Source organism: Chiloscyllium plagiosum, unplaced genomic scaffold (genome assembly GCF_037043375.1).
Source record: "Chiloscyllium plagiosum isolate Xiang-an unplaced genomic scaffold, Cpla_swu_hap1 HiC_scaffold_22, whole genome shotgun sequence".
Taxonomy (NCBI): domain Eukaryota; kingdom Metazoa; phylum Chordata; class Chondrichthyes; order Orectolobiformes; family Hemiscylliidae; genus Chiloscyllium; species Chiloscyllium plagiosum.
In genome coordinates this window covers 8198396-8221630 of record NW_028270160.1, presented here as the reverse complement: position 1 = coordinate 8221630, position 23235 = coordinate 8198396, and the positions used below count along the sequence as shown (strand labels likewise).

Sequence of the window (23235 nt, the reverse complement as noted above, 5' to 3'; positions counted from 1 at the left end):
GCCGAATCCAAGAGGCTGGTGGATCTGGATTCAACAGGAATTTTCAAAGGGAATTTAACATACACTGGAAATGCTTCATACACCATCATTACAAAGCGCATACCTGGACTCCCTAAATATCATTGCTTGTGGTCATTATTTCTAATCTTGTCTCTGATATTGACTCACGCTATAAATCAACGCAGTCCTGTGCCAGAAATTTTCTGATTCAAAGTTCTTTCTCTTTCCATGTTTGTCTTGCACTTGTCCTTGCAGGTACATACTTCGGAAGGACATACTGGCCTTGGAGTGAATGCGGTATAGATTTACTACAATGATGCCTTAAGGATTAGACTACCAGGGGAGGTTAAACAAACACGGATTGCTATATTCCCCAATAGGATTAATGAGTGATTTGATTGAAGTTTTCAAGATATTAAGGGGATCAACTCCAGAAGATACTACTGCCACTGGGCAGGGAGTGCAGGACCAAGGGGCATCGCCCAAAAATTACAGCCTAGGTCCTCCAGAAGATTGACAAACACCACCTCAAGCAAAGTTTGGCCGACTCTGTTCCACAAACTGGAAGAAAGTGAGGACTGCAGATGCTGGAGATCAGAGTCAAAAACATGTGGCTCTGAAAAAAGCACAGCCGCTCAGGCAGCATCCGAGGAGCAGGAGAGTCGATGTTTCGAGCATAACCTCTTCATCAGGAATGGCAAGAGCTTGTGTTCGATACATCCACTCTCCTGTCCCTTGAATGCTGCCAGACTGGCTGTGCTTTTCCAGTGCCACACGTTTTGACTCTGTTCCACAAATGGCAATTGATGCTAGATTAACAGTTAAATGTAAATCTCCAACCAAAAGGATTTTTTTTGTTATGCAAAAGTATTAAGGATACAGAGCAAATGTGGACATATGAAATTGGATCATGGCTCAACCATGATGTCATTGGAGTGGTGGAATAGGTTCCACAGGCTAAATACACCGTATTCCTTTTGTGTATGATAAAGGGGAAAATGCAGTGCAATGGGGCAAGAGCATAAAGTAGAACTAAGGTATAACTCTTTCCAAGACCCAGCAAGCCATATGGTGGCTTGCATAGCCTCAATATGCCATATGAATCCAAGATTCTGTTGAGTGGACATTGAAGTTGAGACAGAGCTGGCTCGAGTATTTAAATGAAAACACAAGTGAATGCTGTGATGTGGAAATGTCATTGCATTGAACCCACTTACATTCATCCAGACCTGCTGCATTTCTCCAGTATCTTCTGTACAATTCAGTTAATGTCCAGCTGTCCTTGGACAGTGTAAGTTCACTCAACACCAACACTCATTGTCACTACTGCTGAAAGGCAAGTCCTGAAATCAACATCTTTGAGGAAGAAGGATAGCCAGCGATTTGCAGCAGGCAGTAAGACAGAGCGGTTACATGGGGCTACAAGATCACAAGTGAATCTGAAAAGGAATGGCACATTTGTGTTCTCAACCTTTGCTCGCGACAGTGAGCATTAAAGTGAATTAACATAGTGAATGTTGTAGACTTACTGGGAGCAGGAAGACAAGAATCAGACTGATGTGTTCTGATATCACGCATCTCTAGTCCTTGTCAGTCAACTGTGCACCTATGCATGTGTATGATGTCACAGTACAACTGAGCATGCACAGAACAAGCACAGCAAACACCTTTGCATTGGGAACAGACACTCAGTTAATTAATTCATTAAAAGTTGATTGACGGTTGGAGACTGAACGGCCCCCTCCCACTCTGCCGAGGACATGGAGGTCCTGGGCCTCCTTCATCGCCGCTCCCTCACCACCCGACGCCTGGAGGAAGAGCGCCTCATTTTCCGCCTCGGAACACTACAACCCCAGGGCATCAATGTGGACTTCACCAGTTACCTCATTTCCCCTTCCCCCACCTCACCCCAGTTCCAAACTTCCAGCTCCGCACTGTCCCCATGACTTGTCCTACCTGCCTATCTTCTTTTCCACCTATCCACTCCACCCTCCTCTCTGACCTATCACCTTCATCCCCATCCCCATTCACCTATTGTACTCTTTGCTACCTTCCCCCACCCTCCTCCCTGACCTATCACCTCCATCCCCAACCCCATTCACCTATTGTACTCTATGCTACTTTCTCCCCACCCTCACCCTCCTCTCATTTATCTCTCCACCCTGCAGGCACTCTGCCTCTATTCCTGATGAAGGACTTTTGCCCCAAATGTCGATTTTCCTGGTCCTCGGATGCTGCCTGAACTGCTGTGCTTTTCCAGCACCACTCTAATCTAGACTATGTTCTTATCAACCTATTCAGAGATTACACACGTCTGGAGCAGGTGGGACTCGAATCCAAGTAGAACATAGAACATAGAACAATACAGTGCTGAACAGGCCCTTCGGCCCTTGATGTTGCGCCGACCTGTGCACTAATCTAAGTCCATCCGCCTACACTATCCCATCATCATCCATATGCTTATCCAAGGACTGTTTAAATGCCCCTAATGTGGCTGAGTTAACTACGTTGGCAGGCAGGGCATTCCACACCCTTACCACTCTCTGAGTAAAGAACCTGCCTCTGACATCTCCCTTAAATCTATCACCCCTCAATTTGTAGTTATGCCCCCTCGTACAAGCTGACGTCATCATCAAGACAATTCACTCAGGTGGAGTATTGTGTCTACGTGTGGGTGCTGCATTATAGGAAAGGTGTGACTGCATTGGAGCGAGAGTGCAGAAGTGATTTACAATGGTTTGAGGAGTGGGAAACCTCAGTGATGAGAACAGATGGAAGAAGCTGGGACTGTTCTTCTCCAGGAAGAAGACTAAAAGGAGATTTGATAGAGGCTTTCAAAATCATGAGCAGACTGGACAAGCTGCTCCACTTGTCAAAGAAACAAGAACATGAGGGCACAGAATTAAAATGATGCACACGAGAAGCTAGGGTGATGTAAGGAAATGTTTTGATACAGGGAGTAGTTAGGCCACAGTTCCAATGCACTACCTGGACATTGGGTGGACACAGGTTCAATTGAGGCATTAAAATGGGGGCATTAGATGATTAGTTGGAAAAAGAGAGTGTGTGAGGGTGTGGGGAAAGGACAGGAGATTGGCCTGAGGTAACAGAACCAGTGCCTGCACTATGGGCTAAATGGCCTCCTATGCACTATAACAATTCTGTAATTTGAGCCTCTTGGCTCAGAGTTAGGGACACTATCACTGATACAGACTTAATAGTTTGAACTATAAATCTACTATTAAATGATCTTAATACAGAACAAAACCAGCTATATCCCTAGATTAGGACCACCTTTTAGAAATGAAAACAACTAAATGCTGGAAATATGACAAGTGTTCGGCAGTACTGTATTTGTGGAGAGAGAAAAACCCAGCAGACTTTTTTAACCAGTTCACACCAGGGCAAGAAAAAGGTGGTGGGCTGGAGCAGAAGTAATGGGATCAGTAAAACGACAGGGTGTTGCAGCAGACTGGCTCCCTGACATAATACAGGAATGTTACCGTTGGCAGGAACTAGATTGGACAGACTGGCCAAAATGAGGAAGGGTGAGGTGGCTCATTTACAAATACCAAGGGCACTATTTGGGAGAAAGTGAGGTTTTCACTCTCAACCCCCTTGGGCTCTCCCACATTCCTGATGAAGAGCTTATGCTTGAAATGTCGACTCTCCTGCTCCTCGGATGCTGCCTAACCGGCTGTGCTTTTCCAGTGTCACACTTTTGAACTCAAGGCACTATTTACCAGGCCATTGGCATTTTGCTTACAGGGGTTTGATGATATTTCCCAAAGAAGTCATCAGAGAAATGTAGATCTCCCCACATCTCCCTGACCCAGCAGCAGACATGGATGGAGAGTGGGTGACGGAGGAGGTGTGCAGGGGGTAACAGCACCATGGACTGAGAAGGTAGCCCCCTGCATCAAAGGGGTTTCTCCTCCAGCAATCTGCCTCGGAGCCTCTGAAATAATCTCCAGATTTGAGTGGCTCCAGAGTGGTCACTGTTGAGGCTGCGGATCTTCTAACTGGCCTAGGGGGTGGGTAGCTCTCCTGAGGAGGGTGGCAGATACTTACGGAGCTGCTGCCTGTGGAATTGGGAGGGGATTACACCTTCTGTCTGCACCTGCTGACAACACACATTTCCAGCCAACTTCGGGACCTTGGTAAAAGCCTACTCAACGTTTCAGCTCTGCAACCTTCTCTCAGAACCCTTCATCAGTCCTGAAGGAAGGTCACTGGCCTGAAGCAGCAACTCTATTCCTTTCTCCACCAACACTGCCAGACCTGCTGAACATTTCCAGTGTTTTCTCTTCTCACTTCAGATAACCAGCATTTTTAGAATCTTGGAATGCATACAGTGTGAAAACAGGCTTTTTGACCCAACAAGTCCAGACTCACCCTCCGAAGACTATCCCACCCAAACCCATTCCCCATTACTCTACCTTACCCCTGATTAATGCACCTAACCTGCACATCCCTGGACACTATGGGCACTATGGATGGAAACTGGAGCACTCGGAGGAAACCCACACAGGGAGAACGTGCAAACTCCACACAGACAGTCACCTGAGGCTGGAATCAAACCTGGATCCCTGGTGCTGTGAGGCAGCAGTGCTAACCACTGAGCCACTGTGCCACCCCATTTTCTGGAGACATAGCAGGGATAATATTTTGCGTCCAGTGACCCTTCTTCAGAACAAAGGATTTCTCTTTGCTGCCTGACCTATTGAGTTTTTCCAAAAATTACTGCTTTTATTTCCAATTGCCAGTATCTTTATTGGTCTTTATTGCCTTTATTAGTCAGTGCATTGAGTATAGGAGCTGGGAGGTCATGTTGCTATTGTACAGGACATTGGTTAGACCACTTTTGGAATATTGCATTCAATTCTGGTCTTCCTGCTATAGGAAAATGTTTAAACTTGAGTGGATTCAGAAAAGATTTACAAGGATGTTGCCAGAATTGGTGGTTTTGAGCTATAGGGAGAGGCTGAATAGGCTGGGGCTTTATTCCCTGGAGCATCAGAGGCTGAGGGGTGATCTTACAGAGGTTTATAAAATCATGAGGGGCATAGATAAGGTGAATAGCCAAGGTCTTTTTCCCAGGGTAGGACAGCATTGTTTTACAGTGAAGGGGAGGAAAGATATAAAAGGGACCTAAGGAACAAGTTTTTTTTTGCAGAAGGTGGCGTGTGGAGGAAGTGGTGGAGGCTGGTAGATGGGTAGAAGGCATCTAGATGGGTATATGAATTGAAGGGGTTTAGAGGGATATGGGCCACATGCTGGCAAATGGGACTGGATTAATTTAGGATACCTGGTCAGCATGGGCGAGTTGGATCAAAGGATCTGTTTTCGTACTGCACAGCTCCCTGACTCTCCCTGCAATTCTTTGAGTTTTTTATTAGTATTTTTGTTTAATTCATTCATGGGATGTGGGCATCTTTATCTGAGCCATAATTTATTGCCCATCCCCAATTTCCCCTTGAGCGGAGTGTCTTGCTCATTTCAGAGGGTGGTCAGGAGTCACCTACATTGCTGTAGGTCTGGAATCACAGAGTCCAGACCATGTAAGAACGTCAAATTTCCTTCCGAAAACAGGGCTTGACAGGGTAAATATTGAGAGGATGCTTCCCGGCCACCACCAGAGATTCTAGGACCAGAGGACATAGTCTCAGAATAAGGGGTTGCCAATTTAAGACGGAGATGAGGGGGATTTTGTTTCCCTCAAAGTCTTTGGAATTCCTTGCCACAGACAGTTATGGGGACAGAGTCCTTGTGTATATTTAAGGCTGAGATGGACATATACTTGATCAGCTGGGGTATAAAAGGTTATAGGGAAAGGTTCGGAAAGCTGCAAACCCTTAAAGAATCTGATATTTTCATATGATGACCTAATGGTAAAAATGTAACCACTGCCCATTGTTAAAAATGGACATTAGGCATGTCGGATCGGCTATGAGCCTACTGAATCGTGAAGTACACTGAAGGGGCCGAATGGCCAACTCTTACACTTTTGGTCTTATAGTCTTATCTACAGAGATCCAGTGCACTTTTGTCTAACCTGTTATGATCCTGTTTTTGTAGTGTTGATTTCCAAACCAGAGTTTTCCCAGAATCTCCGTACTCCTCCAATTCTGCCCTTTTATCTATCCCCGTTTCCCATCACTCCACTAAAAGGTGGCCCTGGACTCAGCTGCCTGAGTCCCGAGCTCTGGAAGTCCCTCTCTAAACCTCTCTCTCTTTCCTCTCCATTCGAACCTCTCTGGGCTAGTGATCATTCATGTGCCTGACATCTTGATGTCAAATTTGGTTTCATAACATGAAACACTGTGGGAGTTTTAACCATGTTGAAGGTGCTACATTAATGCAGGTTTCTGTTGTTGCAGCCATCAAGATCCTTCTGAACATGTGTAAAAGGTCACTTCTGGAAGCCCTATTCCTACCTATAATATGATTCAAAATTTTATTTCACCCATCTGGGCACACCCCAGGAAGGTGGGATTCAAATAGAGTCTTTCTGATTTATTTCTACCCTCAATGAACATTACTTAAAGCAGATTTTCGGTGCTTTATCATATTTTTGTTCATGGGAGAGCATTGCATGTAGATTTGCTGCTACATTTCCCACATAACAACAGTGATTACATTTTAAGTGTACTTCATTGCCTGCAATGCACTTAGTTCAGGCTGTCCTAAGAGTGTGAAAATTGTTAGATAAATTCAAGTTGAATTTTTCTTTCCTGGTATTCAGATTTGAGATGTTCCTGGTCTGTACAGCGGTTGGATAAATCCCTGACCTATTGGATCACAATAAACCTTTAACCAAATCCTATTGCAGTACCTGTAAAACTGCAGCATGAAGCCGGTGATAGCCATTCCACCAGGGACCTGAAAAGACATTCGCCCAATTAAATTCATCCTTTCTCCACTGTCTGGGTGAAATGCAGAGTCGTACAGTTTCTTCGCATAGTGTAACTGCTCCTCTGTCGTACCTGGAGACACAGACCCTGCTCTGGAAAATAAAACAATGCAAACAAAGAACAGGGTCAAATATTCTCTTCCTTCCAGATTTGTTTCTTTTCCAGTGCCCTTGTTGTTTATTCATTCATAAGGTGTGGGCACTGCTGGCTAAGCCACATGGGTTATGTGGGTGAGCTGTTGGAGTATCAGTATCCAGTTTCCTGTCAGCATTGTGCAGTTTTTTTTCATCCATTCCTGGATTTTCGGCAGTGCTGGCAAGGCCAACACTCTTTACCCATTCCTAAGTACCCCTAGAACTGACTGGCTTGCCAGGCCACATCAGGAAAGCAGTTAAAGCATCAGCCACATCGCTGTGGGTCTCGAGTCACCGAAAGGACAGGCCAGATAAGGATGGCGGATTTCCTTCCTTAAAGGATATTAGTGAAACAGGTGGATTTTTACAACAAATGATAATAATGGTTAGCATTAGTCCAGCTTTTTATTTCAGATTTTAATTGATTCCAATGTCACCATTTGTCATGGTGGGGTTTGAACCCACATCCTGAGAATTTTAGCTTGAGGGTCTCTGAATCAATACTCCACATACCACATACCTCTCCCACTTTGCAACATCCTGTGCCTTCAGCCAATTTTGTGATATCATATAGAGTGAATCAAATTGAAGACTATGATGCTAAGGACTTCAAGATGAGACATTAATTGGCTGAAGAAGAATGCAAATTCTTCAGTCTTGGCTTTTGCCATGGACTGCTGGGCTCTCCCATTGTTTAGGATGAGAATACTGTATATCCTCTACCTCTTGCTAGTTGTTTAATCATCCACTACCATTCATGACTGAGACACGACAGGACTGTAGTGGTTAAATCGGATAGTTTTGGGGTCGTATAGTTCTGCCTACTACACACTGTTTCTTCTGTCTGACACAAAGTAGTCATATATGGTAGCTTCAGAAGGTCGACACCTCATTTTTAGATATGCCTGGTGCAATTCTTCCTTCAGTCTTCATTGAGCCAATATTGAACTTCTGGCTTGATGGCAGAGTTGGGGATATGCTGATCTAGGAGGTTACAGATTATAGTTGATCAAAGTCTGTGCCCAATTTTGAGTTGCTAGATCTGTTTGAAGTCTGTCCTCTCTAACACATAGGTGGTACCACAGGACCTGATGGGGAATATCCTCAATCTGTTGATGGGACTTTGTACCCTGCAGTTTTCAGAACAGTAGGCGAGACCTCATCAGCTCAACAGAATCGCAGCTAACACGTGGGACTAAAAAAGTGATGGTGGGCCCCATAATGCAGTACCATTCAGAATGATTCAACAATGGTGTATGTGGTAGATTCACACCCCAACACCAGGTGTCACCTTTCTCACACAGAGCACAACCAATAGCATCATTCCCAAGTCAATCCCAGTTAGTTGAAAGGTTCCAGTTGAAGCAGTAACATGTCTTTTCTATTCCAGATGCTCACTGTGCGTTCTATAGTTTCAGGTTTACAGTTTTAATGAGTGCTTTTGCACTTTCATGTCTCAAACATTTCAGTAGCGGTCATTATCTGCTTTTAGAGCCTTTTATTTCACATTTTAGCCTCTGCTACTTAACTGGGATGGATTTGGATGTGCCTTCACTGGTGTTAACACCTGTTTTCTATTTGCTGGCATCAACACTAAGTACTTCTGGGTGTGTTTAATATCCTGCAATTCTGTTTGGCGTTATTAAAATTTAGTCCTTCAATTTTTTCATTTATTTTCTGGGTGGCGTGGGAAAGAGAGAGTAATTACCCTGAAGGAATGGGTAGGATGGCTAGGTCAAGATGACAACTGCAAATAAAGAGCTTTGTGATTCAACAATGTTTTGATTCTCCAAGGTTTGTGGAAAACAGTAAATGCTGTTCCAAAACTGAAAGAAATGTTTGTAATCTGATCCTGGGAAAGCATTAGCCTGTTTGCTTAGCATTTATAGTTTGAAAAATATTGGAGTCTATCAGTTAAATTGTACTGACTGGAAATATGGTGGAGGCAGGTTCAATTGAGACATTCAAGAGGGGCTCTGAATGATTACTTGGATAGAAAAAGCAGGAAATGGGCCAAATGGTCTTCTTCTGTGCTGTAATAATTCTGTTTTCCTGTGAATTACCACATTTAACAGGAATGAAAGTGATAATTCTGTAGCATTACAGATGACAGGACATTGCTAACAAAAACAGAAATTGCTGGAAAAGCTCAGCAAGTTTGGCAGCATCTGTGGAGAGAAATCAGAGTTAATGCTTTGGTCACTGAATTGTTCCAGAGTTGAAACCCCATTTCTCTCTCCAGAGATGCTGCCAAATCTGCTGAATTCCTCCAAGACATTTTTTTCGGTAGTTACCCCATTGTTGTCTTTGGGGCTTGGCTGTCATTAAATTAGTTGCCACATTTCTGCTTCCTGGCAAGCAGTTACACTTCAAATGCATAAAAAGAAAGGCAAAACATTGCAATAAAATAGAGAACTATAAATGCTGGAAATCTGAAACAAAGACAGAAATTGCTGGAGAAACTCAGTCGGTCTGGCAGCATCGGTGGAGAGAATGCAGAGTTAATGTTTCCAGTCCAAAGACCTGAGTCAGTTCTGAAGAATTGTTTAATAATTTGCCTTTGTTCTTTCCTCTAGCTAGCCCTCCCTTTCTGCTTCCCTTCTGATTCCTGCTCTGCACTTGCTTACGAAATGTTGGAAATTTCTATTTCAAGTTTTGTTGAAATATTGTTTCTCTTCCTCTTTCTCAGATGCCAACTGTCCTGCTGGGTGCTTCCAGAGTATTCAGTTGGATTTTAAGCACTTTGGGATGACCTAGTGTCGTGGTGGGTACGATATAAACATAGAGTCACACAGCATGGAAACAGGCCGTTCGGTCCATCCAGTCCATGCTGACCAAGTTTCCCAAACTAAAGTGGTTCTATTTGCCTGCATTTTGCCAATATTCCTCTAAACCTTTCCTGTTCATGTACCTATGCAAATGTATTTTAAATGTTGCAACTGTATTCGCATCTACACATCTACCCACTTCCTCACGCAGTTCATTCCACACACAAACCACCCTATCTATTTTTCTTTATTCAGTTGCAGTGATGATATTTTGTAAATCCCATCAGTAAATATATCATCTCACCACGAAGATCGGAAAATGTCAGCTCCTCTGCATTCTTGTCCCTCTGTCGGCCAATTGTCGATTTTAACAAGCTGACCAGTGATCGATCCATACTGACCATGTTGTCATACTGGAACAACCTGATGAAATGATTCAATTGCATACCTGAAACTGTCAACCAGGTCCTTGGCTTTATCGAGAGCTGCATTTGATACTAACACCGTGCGAGGATCTGTGATGTTGAAAAAGTGCTTAAGCCTGCCCACAAAAGTTGTCTGATCCCAACGAGGTGCATCAATGTTAAACTTAGAGAGATCCACTGTACTTCCTGACATCTTGGCGCTTTCAAACCTGGAAGATAAAATGTGTTTTGTTCTAAAATGCTTCATCTTAATAGTACCCTACATCCATTAGTTAAGTATGATACAGTTCTTATCAGGTTGATGTGAGAAAGTGTTGAACTGTTCTGAAGGAATGTTCATGAAGCACCAGGTGGATCACAGATGTTTGTAGAATAAGGTTTGTACCATGGCTAACTATTACAATGAATTCTCAATCCCCTTAGATTTTCGATTGGAAGGAGTGAGAATCCCTATAGTGCAGATAGCAGCCATTCTGCTTATCACATTTACCCTGACCCTCCGAAGAACATTCTCCCAGACCCACACCCATAACCATAACCCCACTTTAACCATGGCTAATCCATTTTGTGGATCTTTGGATGACTTGCCCTTCATGAAATCGTGCTGACACTGGCGAATTGAGCTTGGTGACGCAAGGCAACATTTTCACATGGAGTATGATGTGGATCTGGAACAAGCTGCCAGAGGCAAGTACAGTTCTAACATTTAAAAGACATTTAGACAGATACATGCACAAGAAAGGTTTACAGGGACATGGGCAAGGCATAGGCAAATGGGACTAGTCCAGTTTAGGAAACCTGGTCGACATGGACATGTTGGGCCGAAGGGCCTGTTTCCACACTGGATGACTCAACGACTCTGACTCCTAACCATAACCCTAACCCTAATTGTCATTCATCACCTAACTGGTGCACTATCCATAGCAACACTTCTACCAATCAGAATCCACTTGCCAACTAATCAGAACTCTCTTCTCATACAGATTAAATGGTATTTTCCCTTTACGTTGCTTTTTCTTGTGGATTGTCCTTAGTGCAAGACGAACTTGTACAAAATTGTGTATTTTTCAGCAATATTCAACTCTACACTACGAAACAATTATTATGGTCAATCGTTATATTCACTGGGAAAAGCCGTTCTGCTTTTACACTTAATCCTGTTAATCATTATTTCTATTTGCAACACGAATGTCAAATCAGAGGCTCAATTTCAGCATCTGCCACTTCCATTTGGGTTTGGGGTTTGTGATGGATGAAATTTCCCTCAACTGAATCCTGATAATGCTCCAACTAAATATCTATGCTTCCCCCCATCCCCAGCAAAGCCCTTGCAATCTCTTTCTTGTACTAATGATTCTTATCCTCTCAAGGAAATTGCCAATTTTACTGGTAAAATAAAGTGCTGTAGATGTTAGCTGTGGAGTCAGCACAACAAAAACAAGGTTACCATTGTTCATCACCTGACTGAAATCTTAAATCCACATGGGTTCATACTGAATTTCAGTCCCACATTACAGAATAAGGTCAATCAATCTCTCTGTATTTCTCTTGATGAGTGTACTAGCACATTGTGATTAAAGACAATCCCACAAAAAAGAAGTAAGATGCTATCAAAGTAATGGTCTATGTAACTTCTAACATATTGCAGCATTTAGGACTCAATGATATATTGAGGAGACAATATGATCCTCCAAATCATGCCCTTACTTTTCCTGAGAGCACTGACTTTTGCCAGGATAGAGTTACGATGCTGAATAGGCAAGTTGACAGGACATATCGGAATGGAGTTCTGTCTGAAACCAACCTCAAAGAGCTCTTAATGTCCAAGATGTCAAGAATACACTAGAAACATTTACTAGATGATACCAGAAATTTCAGATTCCCTACGTGTGGAAATAGGCCCTTTGGCCCAACAAGTTCACACCGACCCTCCGAAGAGTAACCCACCCAGACCCATTTCCCTCTGACTAATGCACCTAACACTACGGGCAATTTAGCATGGCCAATTCACCTGACCTGCACATCTTTGGACTGTGGTAGGATACCAGAGCACCCAGAGGAAACGCACGCAGACACGGGGAAAACATACAAACTCCACATAGACAGTCGCCCAAGGGTGGAATCGAACCCTGCTCCCTGGTGCTGTAAGGCAGCAATGCTAACCACTGAGCCACCGCGCCGCCCCAAAATGCAGGGCATACAATTTTTTTTAACAAAACCATTAGAAGGCTGCAGGCATCTCAAACTCACTGCCTGTCAGGGGGGTTGGGGTAGAAATCCTCATAACATCTCAGAAGTATTTAGATGTGTACATGCGATGCCAAGGGATACAAGACAATGGGCCAAGTGCTGGACGATTGGAGTGGAATAGTTAGGTGGTTGTTTTTACTGACACAGTCTTGATGGGCTGAAGAACCTATTTCTATTCTTCAACCCCTGTGATTCTTCGATGTTATTTCTTTTTTTTCTTATGGGATGTAGCCATCACTGGCAAGGTCAGCATTTGTTGCTAATCCCTGATTTCCCTTGAAATGAATGGCTTGGCTCAAACATTTCAGAGGACAGTTAAAAATAAACCACATTTCTGTGGGTCTGGAGTAATCTGTGGACCTACAGAAGTCACGAGTAGGCCAGATCAGCTGATTTCCTTCCCTAAAGGACAATAGGGAATCAGCTGGGTTTTTACTACAATTGACAACAGTTTCACGGTTGCCATTAGACTAGATTTTAATTCCACAATTTAATGAATTCATATTTCACAATCTGCTATAGTGGGATTCAAAGCCAACTTCCAAAACATTGGCTTGAGTGTCTGGCTGAGCAATCTAGTGACATTACCACTACGACACACCTCGCCCATATGAAAGGACAAAAAGGTTGTCTCTTTTCTCTTGAAAAGAGAAGGCTGATGGGGTGACCTAAAAGAGGTATTTAAACTGAGCAGATACTGGATGAATATTGTCACTGGTGCATGCACAAAACTAGGGGCCTTTCAATTTAAGACCACTCCCTCCGTGACTCCCTCGTCAGATCCACACCCCCCACCAACCCAACCTCCACTCCCGGCACCTTCCCCTGCAACCGCAGGACGTGCAAGACTTGCGCCCACACCTCCCCCCTCACCTCCCTCCAAGGCCCCAAAGGAAACTTCCATATCCGCCACAGATTCACCTGCACCTCCACGCATATCATCTATTGCATCCTCTGCACCCGATGTGGCCTCCTCTATATTGGGGAGACAGGCCGGCTACTTGCGGAGCGTTTCAGAGAACACCTCTGGGATACCCGGACCAACCAACCCAACCACCCTGTAGCTCAACATTTCAATTCCCCCTCCCACTCCACCAAGGATATGCAGGTCTTTGGACTCCTCCATCGTCAGACCACAACAAAACGACGGTTGGAGGAAGAACGCCTCATCTTCCGGCTAGGAACCCTCCAACCACAAGGGATGAACTCGGATTTCACCAGTTTCCTCATTTCCCCTCCCCCCACCCTGTCTCAGTCAAATCCATCAAATTCAGCACCGCCTTCCTAACCTGAGATCTTCTTCCCGACCTCTCCGCCCCCACCCCAGTCTGACCTATCACCCTCACCTTGACCTCTTTCCACCTATCACATTTCCGACGTCCCTCTCCCAAGTCCCTCCTCCCTACCTTTTATCTTAGCCTGCTGGACAAACTTTCCCCATTCCTGAAGAAGGGCTTATGCCCGAAACGTCGATTCTCCTGTTCCCTGGATGCTGCCTGACCTGCTGCGCTTTTCCAGCAACACATTTCCAGCCTTTCAATTTAAGGATCATCAGCAAGTAACAAAATATGGCATTTAGAAGGAATGTACTTACCCAGAGAGGATGGTGAGAACGTGGAACCTGCTGCCACAAGGAGTGATTTAGCCAATTGTCCACATGATTTAAAGAGGAGGCAGCCAAAGAATGTGAAGGAGGAGGGAATAGAGGGCTATGCTGATGATGGAAAAACGGAAGAAAGGAACATAAACGCTGACATGGATTGTTTGAACCATTGGCTCATTTCTGTGCTAGATGTCCTACACAGTCAACTCAAGCAGGCTTTTCATCTGGAACAATTGGAGGACCATCAATCACTAACTGAATGACATTTTAGCCCCTATGCATGAAGACCAGCTCTGCTACACCTAATGGTTGAGATTAGAACACCTCTTATTGGAGACACTAATCTAATGCTATCAGTATAACCTGATGTTCCCTTCTCCCTCCTGTGTTTATGTCACCTCCCTTTAAATACATGTACGCTGTTTAATTTAACCACTCCAGTGGTAACAAGTTCCGCATTCTTTTGCTGCTGCCTTGGTAAAAGAATTTGCTGTTTTGCTTTTGCAGACTATCCTATATGAATGGGGGAATGGAGAATCACTGACAGCAGCATCTGGATTTCTGCATTTTAACTGCTCATGTGCAGGCTCCAGATGGTTTAAATATAAAAAGGTCTCCCATTTAAGATAGAGATGGGCAGAATTATTTTTTCCTACAGGGCATTGAAAAGCTGATGAAGTCTCCTCTTCAGACAGTAGTGGAGGCAGGTTCACTGAATAGGTTTAAAACAGAGGCAGAGAGAATCTGGATTGACAAGCAAGTCAATGGATATTGGGGCAGACGGGGAAGTGGAGTTGAGATCACACTCAGATCATCTTTGATTGCACTGAATGGTGCAGCAATTCAAGATGCCCAGAGGCCCACTGTTGCTCATAATTCATATATTCATTAAGGAACACAGGAACAAGAGTAAGCCATTCAGCCCCTTGAGTCTCTTCATTCACATTACATGTTGGATAAGGATCCTATAAGGAGTTTATGTCGAATTGTCTCTGTCCCTGATACTCAACACTGCACTATCAAGATAATTCTTGGAGTCCTGAGCCATAAGTGATTGTGCAAATGATTTTCAAACCAGCTACATGCGAATGTTATTTCTACCTCACCGAAGTCTTACTGACTCCACGATAGCATTATCTGTTGAAGATAATTTCTGCTTCACATTGACAAGGAAGAATCTTTTCTCATTTTCACAAAATGTACTGCCCTGATCAAGCGCATGACATTTTATTATGGCTGTAAACAGGAGGTATATAATCCAGTGATCTGTGCTAAATCATTTAAAACTTCCTTGCCTGTGAATGTGGAATTCTTAAAACAGACCGGCATAGATTTTCAACGTTAAAATCTAATGATCTGGTTTCAGCAGCAGTAATAATGGCAAAACTGTCAGCATTCACCATCATTACTTCTCTGAAATTGACAGCAACTTCTGGAGCCTGCACATGAGCAGTTAAAATGCAGAAATCCAGATGCTGCTGTCAGTGATTCTCCATTCCCCCATTCATATAGGATAGTCTGCAAAAGCAAAACAGCAAATTCTTTTACCAAGGCAGCAGCAAAAGAATGCGGAACTTGTTACCACTGGAGTGGTTAAATTAAACAGCGTACATGTATTTAAAGGGAGGTGACATAAACACGGGAGGGAGAAGGGAACATCAGGTTATACTGATAGCATTAGATTAGGAATGACTAAACTGTTGGTGCTTCTTCAGACTGCAATCTAATTGAAGTCACTGGATTGATGACAAATGCTCTTGAATGCCAGTAATTTCACTGTAAAAACCTTTAAAAAGTTACTCATTATTAAAATGAGGCATAACTGGCATTTTAAGAGCTTGCTAAGTTTATAATTACTGCAAACAGTTCACTGAGGCTGAAAGAAAATTTTATAATTATTGAACCTCACATTATTCCATTAAGAAAGTTGCACAATTTTAAGAAGTTTCTGATATTTTATCTTTTACATTAATCCGATGTGGAAATGTCAAATCATTTATTTTTCTAACGGGTAAAATTTAAAATTAAATGTGAACGTGTGGTTTACTGGTTGGATTACTGTCTGTGAGAATACTTCAGTGTAATTGGTTGCTTATCCTGCTTGATGACTATAACTTTTGCTGCACATCTGTACATCCTCATGACTTGACGGCACATTCAAACTGACGCTGGGAAAAGGAAGTAAAGATCTTTGAAGGCAGTTTTCTCTGAAGTGAACAGCAAGCGTTGCTGCTTCAGCTGTGACCGTAAAAGCCAGGCCATTATTGTAGAGCAGTTTAGATCAAAGATTTAAATCTGCTTCTATTCCTTCAGCTTCTAGCTTGTCAGACAAAGTAAAGCAATACAGTGTGAAAAAGGTTCTATCTTTATCCTTACAGTAAAATAAAGGAATATTAAAATCACAGATAATATAGAATTGTGTATTTCTTCCCCTATTGCTTCCATACTAATGCATTCTCAGAGTAGGGCAGCTTCAGAATTCTTAACATTAGCTGTACTGAAATGAGCAGTTGTACAAGGCTCTCAAGGGATGGCCAATCACTCCATAGAGGGCTGCTCAGGGAAGGTTTTAACAGGATTGTAGTTCCAGTCAAGTGTTGAGTAACATTGTCATTTGTTCCTTACAAGCAAGGCAATGTTGCATTCCAATTCCCATCTCCCCAGTATCAATGGTCGAGCCTCTGTGGCCCTAGGCCTGGAATTCTATCCTTAAACGTCTCCACAATGTGCAAGGTACAAATCAGGAATGTGATGGAATACTCTCTGCTTGTCTGGAATGGTGAGGCTCCAATAACACTTAAGAAGCTTGACACACTTAGGACAGACTACATCCACCATCATCCACTCCCTCCACCACTGATGCTCAGTAGCATCAGCTACAAGTTGCACTGCAGCAATTTACCATGGCTCCTTAGACAGCACCTTCCAAACCCATGAATACTGTCTTCTAGAAGGACAAGAGTAGCAGATAGATGGGAACACCATCATCTGAAAGTTCCCCTCAAAGCCACTTCCCATCCTGACTTGGAAATATATCACCATCCTTACAGTATCGCTGGGTCAAAACCCTGGAACTCACTTCCTAACAGCATTGTGGGTCAATGTATACCAAATGGACTGCAGTGGTTTTACAGGGCAGCTCACCACCACTTCTTGAGGGCAATTAAGGACAATAAATGCTTGCCAGCCAGCAAAGTCCACATCTTGTGTGCGAAAGAGAGAAAAGCAAGCCATGGTGTATTTGTATAACTTGCAGTAGAATGTTTGCATGACATAGGTCAGGAGAAAGTGAGGTCTGCAGATGCTGGAGATCAGAGATGGAAATGTGTTGCTGGAAAAGCGCAGCAGGTCAGGCAGCATCTAGGGAACAGGAGAATCGACGTTTCGGGCATTAGCCCTTCTTCAGGAATGAGGGGTCAGGGTCAATAAGGTGCAGAACTTTAATTCTGAAAAATACCATCAGTTCCACAAAATAAAACACGGCTGTTTAAAGCATCACAGATGGTTGGTATCAGGTTGCACAGACAATAACTCAACTGAGCAGTTCTGATTGTCAGACAAATCACTTATGCACGTTAGTGGAGATTAAAATGTTTTGTCCGAGATTGGGATACTAACAACTATTTAATAGACTTTGTACATTTGGATAACCCACTTTGGACTTTTTAAAATTGATTATTTATGTAGCAAATAGTTTACATTGCGTAAGCTATCAGTCAAAGGCAATCATTTTTAACAAATAAATGCCGAGCTGAACCTGAGTGTTTGATGAATATAGTTATATCATGAACTCTCTTTCTAGTTGGATATGTTAATTTTAGAACCAATGGCAGGAGAGGCCAGGACCCGAAGGTACAGCCTTAGAGTAAAGAGAAGACCTTTCAGAACGGAGATAAGGAGAAACTTCTTCAGCCAGAGAATGGGGAATCTGTGGAATTCATTGCCTCAGAAGGCTGTGGAGGCCAGGTCATTGACTGTACTTAAAACAGAGATAGATAAGTTCTTCATTACCAAGGGGATCAAGGGTTACAGGGAGAAAGCGGGAGAATGGAGTTGAGAAACCTATCAGCCATGATTGAATGGTGGAGCAGACTCAACGAGTTGAATGGTCCAGTTTCTGTTCCCATATCTATTGGTCTAAAAGTGCCTACTGTAGCTCACTTATTAAGAAGTCCTGATGTGGCGTCAGGTCCCACTTTGCAGAGTTGATCAAATAATCCCGACTGAAGCTTTGCTGCAGTATTGCGCATCTTTCAAGTGGGACTTTAAACTGATTCCTTATCTGTTTGTGGAAGATCCCATGGCAACATTTAGGGAAGAGAAGTAGAAATTAACTTAGTGCCCTGGACAATGTTCATCACTTAAATATCAATGATAAATGCAGGGCTGAATCGCAAGTTGTTTTGGCTAAGTGTCATTCTCATGAAATTCCTTGGATCTCTCGCCATATCTTTGGAAACTCATCTCGTTAAGTACCGACCCCAAGGCAGCCCTCTCACCCAATTCTAACCCCATCACACCACTCGCCAATCCTAGAAGAACTCATCACTGAATGTCCGCCAAAAGACCAGGATCCCTGGCATCCTGTCGTTTTTAAAAGGCTGCTGTGCACCCCAAAGATCACTGGTATCCCAAAGCTCCCCCGCTCAGAGATAGATGTACATTTGCAAGCTGTTAGACAAAAGGAAAATGTCACTGTGATTCTCTGACATAGACCTGGAGGGCCTGATGCTTGGGGTGGTCCACAGCAGGACTGGCAGAGGAAGCCATGCCACCAATTCTGGACAGCCTGGTATGAGGTTGCCATCCTGGTTAATATGGTCTCCGTGGGTCCGGAAGAAATATCCAATAAAAGATCAACAATCCACTCCATAAGGTTAAATGCCACAGCTTTCTCTCTGCAACCTCACAATTACTCTCTCTACTAATGTAACCACCATCCATCGAGACTCATGCTTGTCACTCTCACTATTGCCCTCAACATCTCCCCCACCAGATAACCCCATTTCCCCACAACCTCCCATATCTCAAGCCCAGCATGGCCTCTGTGCTTTCCATTCACCTATCTATGACACCCATCACCTTCCAATTCCCTGCAGGACTGTGAGCAGCTATATTGCCTATTTTCCTCTCACTCAATGCTCCCTTTCCCGCTTTCAAGGAGCGGAAAGCCCACTACAGAGTGGAAAAGGCCTGCATGTGTGGAGGTTTCCTGACATCAAGCTCCTCACCCCTTTTGAGAGGAGATCCTGTCTCCCTCTACCTCAGAGGTGAAGATACTGACCCTCCAGCATCTGCAGTCCTCACTTTTGCCTACATTAAGAGAATGGGACATTGGTGTACAGGACATTGGTGACTTTTAGAATTCTGCATACAATTCTGGTCATCCTGCTATGGGAAGGATGCTGTTAAACCTGAGAGGGTGCAGAAAAGATTTACAAGGATGTTGCCAGGACTGGAGGGCTTGAATTATAGGGCTGAATAGGGTGGGGCTATTTGCCCTGGAATGTTGGAAGCCGAGAGGGTAACCTTATACAAGTTTATAAAATCATGAGGGGCATGGATAGGGTGAATAGCTAAAACTCCTTTCCCAGGATAGGGGAGTCCAAAACGAGAGGGCATAGACTTAAGGCAAGAAGGGAAAGATTTTAAAAAGGACCTGAGGGGTAACTTTCTCATACGTGTATGAACGAGCTGCCAGAGGAAGTGGAGGAGGTGAGTACAATTACAACATTTAAAAGGCATCTGGATGGATATATAAATAGGAAAGGTTTAAGAGGGATGTGGGCCAAATGCTGGCAAAAAGGAAGAGAGGTTGGATTGGGATGTCTGGTTGATGTGGACGAATTGGACCGAAGAGTCTGGTTCTGTGCTGTATATTTCTATGACTCTATAACTACAGGTTTCAAACAAATTGGACGGACAGGAGTGTAAGTACATCTATACAATGCCTTCCTTTCAGACCATGGAGATACATTTTCATGCTTGATAACATTTGTGATTTTTCTCCATTCAGTTCTCTCTTGCATCTGTCCATATTCGCCCCGCCATTCACTGCGCTACTAATTATCCTGGAAGCTAGGGCATGAACTAAGACTGCACATCAAGGCAAACAATCGATGATACATAAATCTCAAATCTTCATCCCAAACATGGAAGATATTTTGCTTCAATTTTTCAACTCAGAAGGTCCTTACCATCCTAGAGATGAATGATGAATACAGGCAAGAAGCAATTTTCTGATGACATTCTGAATGCCAGTCCGGAGGTACAATGGCTGGGAATGCCCTTTGATATAAACACTGCTCTGGGACAGTGTCAATGAAGAGAGCACAAGATAGTCAGTGATCTTCCCACAGTGGACATGACCGTGGATTACCTATGGAGATTCAAAGGAAGAAGCCACGATCGGAATCCAATGCAGTGAGACTGAGAGCGAGCCAGATGAACCTGAAGCTGAAGAGGAAGAAATGCAATTGAAGAGGACTGAAGTCAAGTATATGGGTCATTGTCCATGTAGCACCTTGGTCCTAGAGGAATGCTGTCCCCTTTTTACTGTATCAGTTGTATATGGTAGAAATGACAAATTAGATTAGATTAGATTAGATTCCCTACAGTGTGGAAACAAGCCCTTCGGCCCAACCAGTCCACACCGACCCTCTGAATAGCAACCCATCCACACCCACTTAGCTACTCTTGACTCTTTATTATGCAGAAATTAAGAGAGGTGAAAACAGTGCAACGTTTGTTGGATTTTTGCTTTGCTCCCTCAGCAAGGTTAGCAAACCTCTCCACAAGCTCACTGCAAAGGATACGTAGTGACATTGGAGCAGAGGGCAAGAAGCCACTTTGATTCGCATCAAACAACTAGTGACACGGCAAGTGCTGAGTTACTACGATGGCAATGATGAAGTCACCCTGCAGCATGATGCCAGTGAGACAGGGCTTGGAGAAATCCTCATGTAGCGAGGACAACTTGTTTCATTTGCCTTCGGGGCATTCCTGCAAACTGAATTACATTCTCCCAAGTCACTGAATCTAAGAAAGAGCAGGTGCCAGAAGCACAGGCAATACAACTTGCATATACACCAATAAAACATTCAAAAATTTTAAAGATTATGAATTATATTCCTGTGTTGAGACACATAAAGTGGGACAGATTAAAACAAATGAACAGTTTTTGTTCATAAGGGAGGATTTCTTTATATATCATGTATATTGGGTACTCTGCAGTTGCAAATTATAGTTCATGTCTTTTAAGAAGGTCATTTGGAGAAAAGTATTTACACACTGTACACTGACGAGCAGTGGCCATGTAACCTGAGTTTAGAGAAAGATGCATTGCATGTGGAAAATGAAGTTTCTTGACACTTCACAGCAGAGTCCCGATGTCACTGCGAACAATTAGCACTTGTTCAAAAGGCAGAAATTGCATTGGTTTCATTACAACAAAAAAAAACCTATTGTAACCAGTGCAATGTGATGCAATATCTCACCAGGTTACCCTAGTTAAATATGTTCCCATAAAGTTAAAGAAATGTGACTTTTGCCATCAAACTCTTGAGAGTGCTAATGGCCATAAATATGTAAACAAAAACTGGACATACAAAGACTACTACCTATTTAGTGATCATTGATAAACTACTAATTAGTTTGGAAAATGAAACGCTGACCATTCATATATTAATAAAGGACAGAGATTGCATACCAAGCAATTATCAGAAAGAAATTGAATCATTAAGTTCAAAATTATTTCCCATGAATATTCAAACAAAAGTAATATACACTTCATATAAACTCTCACCTATGTTTCGGATGATTTTGGCTTTAAGTCCTATATTTCAAAGCTTTGACACAAAAGTTCAGCCAAGTGCTCAAATGCCTTATTAATAACAGAGTACTGTCCTGTCAGAGGTGCCCTTTTTCAGACAAGGCATTAAATGAAGATCCTATTTGGCCTTTTAAAGCATCGTTTCAAGAAGACCCACGGAATTAACTTTAATGACCTGGTTGATATTATGTCAACAAACATTACTGAAATTATTACTATCACATTGCTGTTTCTGGGCATGCAAATTGACAGGTGCATGTCCTATATTCCAACAATAACCACACCCCCAAAGTACTACACTCGCTTTGAAGTGGAGGAACCAGTGTTGGACTGGGGTGGACAAAGTTAAAAATTATACAACCTTAAGTTATCTCGAGAATGTGACCTAAAAAAATGTTCTGGGATATACATATTAATGAACCGAGACCTGCAACCCATTTTAAAAGGTGAAAGACTCAATAGCAATCTAGGTTGGTTCAATGTATCATATTCCTGTGAAGCTTATGCTCGAAATGTTGATTCTCCTGCTCCTGGGATGCTGCCTGACAGGCTGTGCTTTTCCAGCACCATACTCTTCTACACTGACATCATGTCAGTTGCATGACACTGTAATCTTTTGCTATAAATTCTGTGTCTTATGGTCCTGCTCTACAGCTACCTGATGGAGGAGCAGTGCTCCAAAAACTAGTGCTTCTGAACAAACCTGTTGGACTATAACCTGGTGTTGTGTGATTTTTAACTCGCTTTGAATCACTTTGGCACATCGGAGGTCGTGGAAGGCACCATAGCAATGCAAGTCTTCAATGTGACAAGTGGCAAGTAATTGTTGCACGAATCGAAAGCAGCTTGCACGGGCCGCTGAATGCATCGGTATGGAAACCTGCAATCATTGATTTGCCGCCTGTCGGTCAAGCGATCGTGACAGAAAGTTGCAATGAGGAGGGGAATTGAGGAGCAGCGAGTGGGTGCTAGCGGGGGGGGTGACACGAGTACAAGGCAGGGCAGGCAGCCGGGAGTGACAGCTCCAGGGGGAGGACAACACCACGCGGCTCCAAGCATTACGAGCGGGGGAATTAAAGCAGCGAGCAAAGAAAGGAAAAGACTGCAACAAAGTTATGAACGTACCTGGAGAGTTACTGTATCTTTTATTTGTTACTTCGAAGCCCATCGGGCGCCTGGAAAACAAAGTATCAATTTGACTGCTTCCCTCCTCCGGCGGTAGCTCCCTGACCAATCAGCGCACGGCCTGTACGTCACCACCCCCTTCCTTTTCTGAACCCGCCCATCCACCCATCAACTGGTGACGTCAC

General features: G+C 43.3%; 1 protein-coding gene across 4 annotated transcripts in view; it reads right to left on the bottom strand.

The window, feature by feature from the left end:
• sfxn2 (sideroflexin 2) overlaps positions 1-23197 on the bottom strand; it is a 90408-nt gene extending 67211 nt beyond the window's left edge. For 2 of the 4 annotated variants that reach the window (XR_015760869.1, XM_043713052.2), the window contains exons 1-3: positions 23051-23193; positions 10265-10450; positions 6836-7006 (exon numbers count right to left, since the gene is read on the bottom strand). Coding sequence is in view for 3 of the 4 variants with exons in the window: in XM_043713052.2 (XP_043568987.2) it covers positions 6836-7006; positions 10265-10434 (341 nt within the window). In the remaining variant the exon portion in view is untranslated. Of the gene's footprint in view, positions 1-6835; positions 7007-10264; positions 10451-22628; positions 22797-23050 lie in introns of those variants that run through there. The other 2 variants (XM_043713053.2, XM_087998723.1) reach the window with 2 other exon arrangements.
• Positions 23198-23235: the final 38 nt, after the last annotated feature.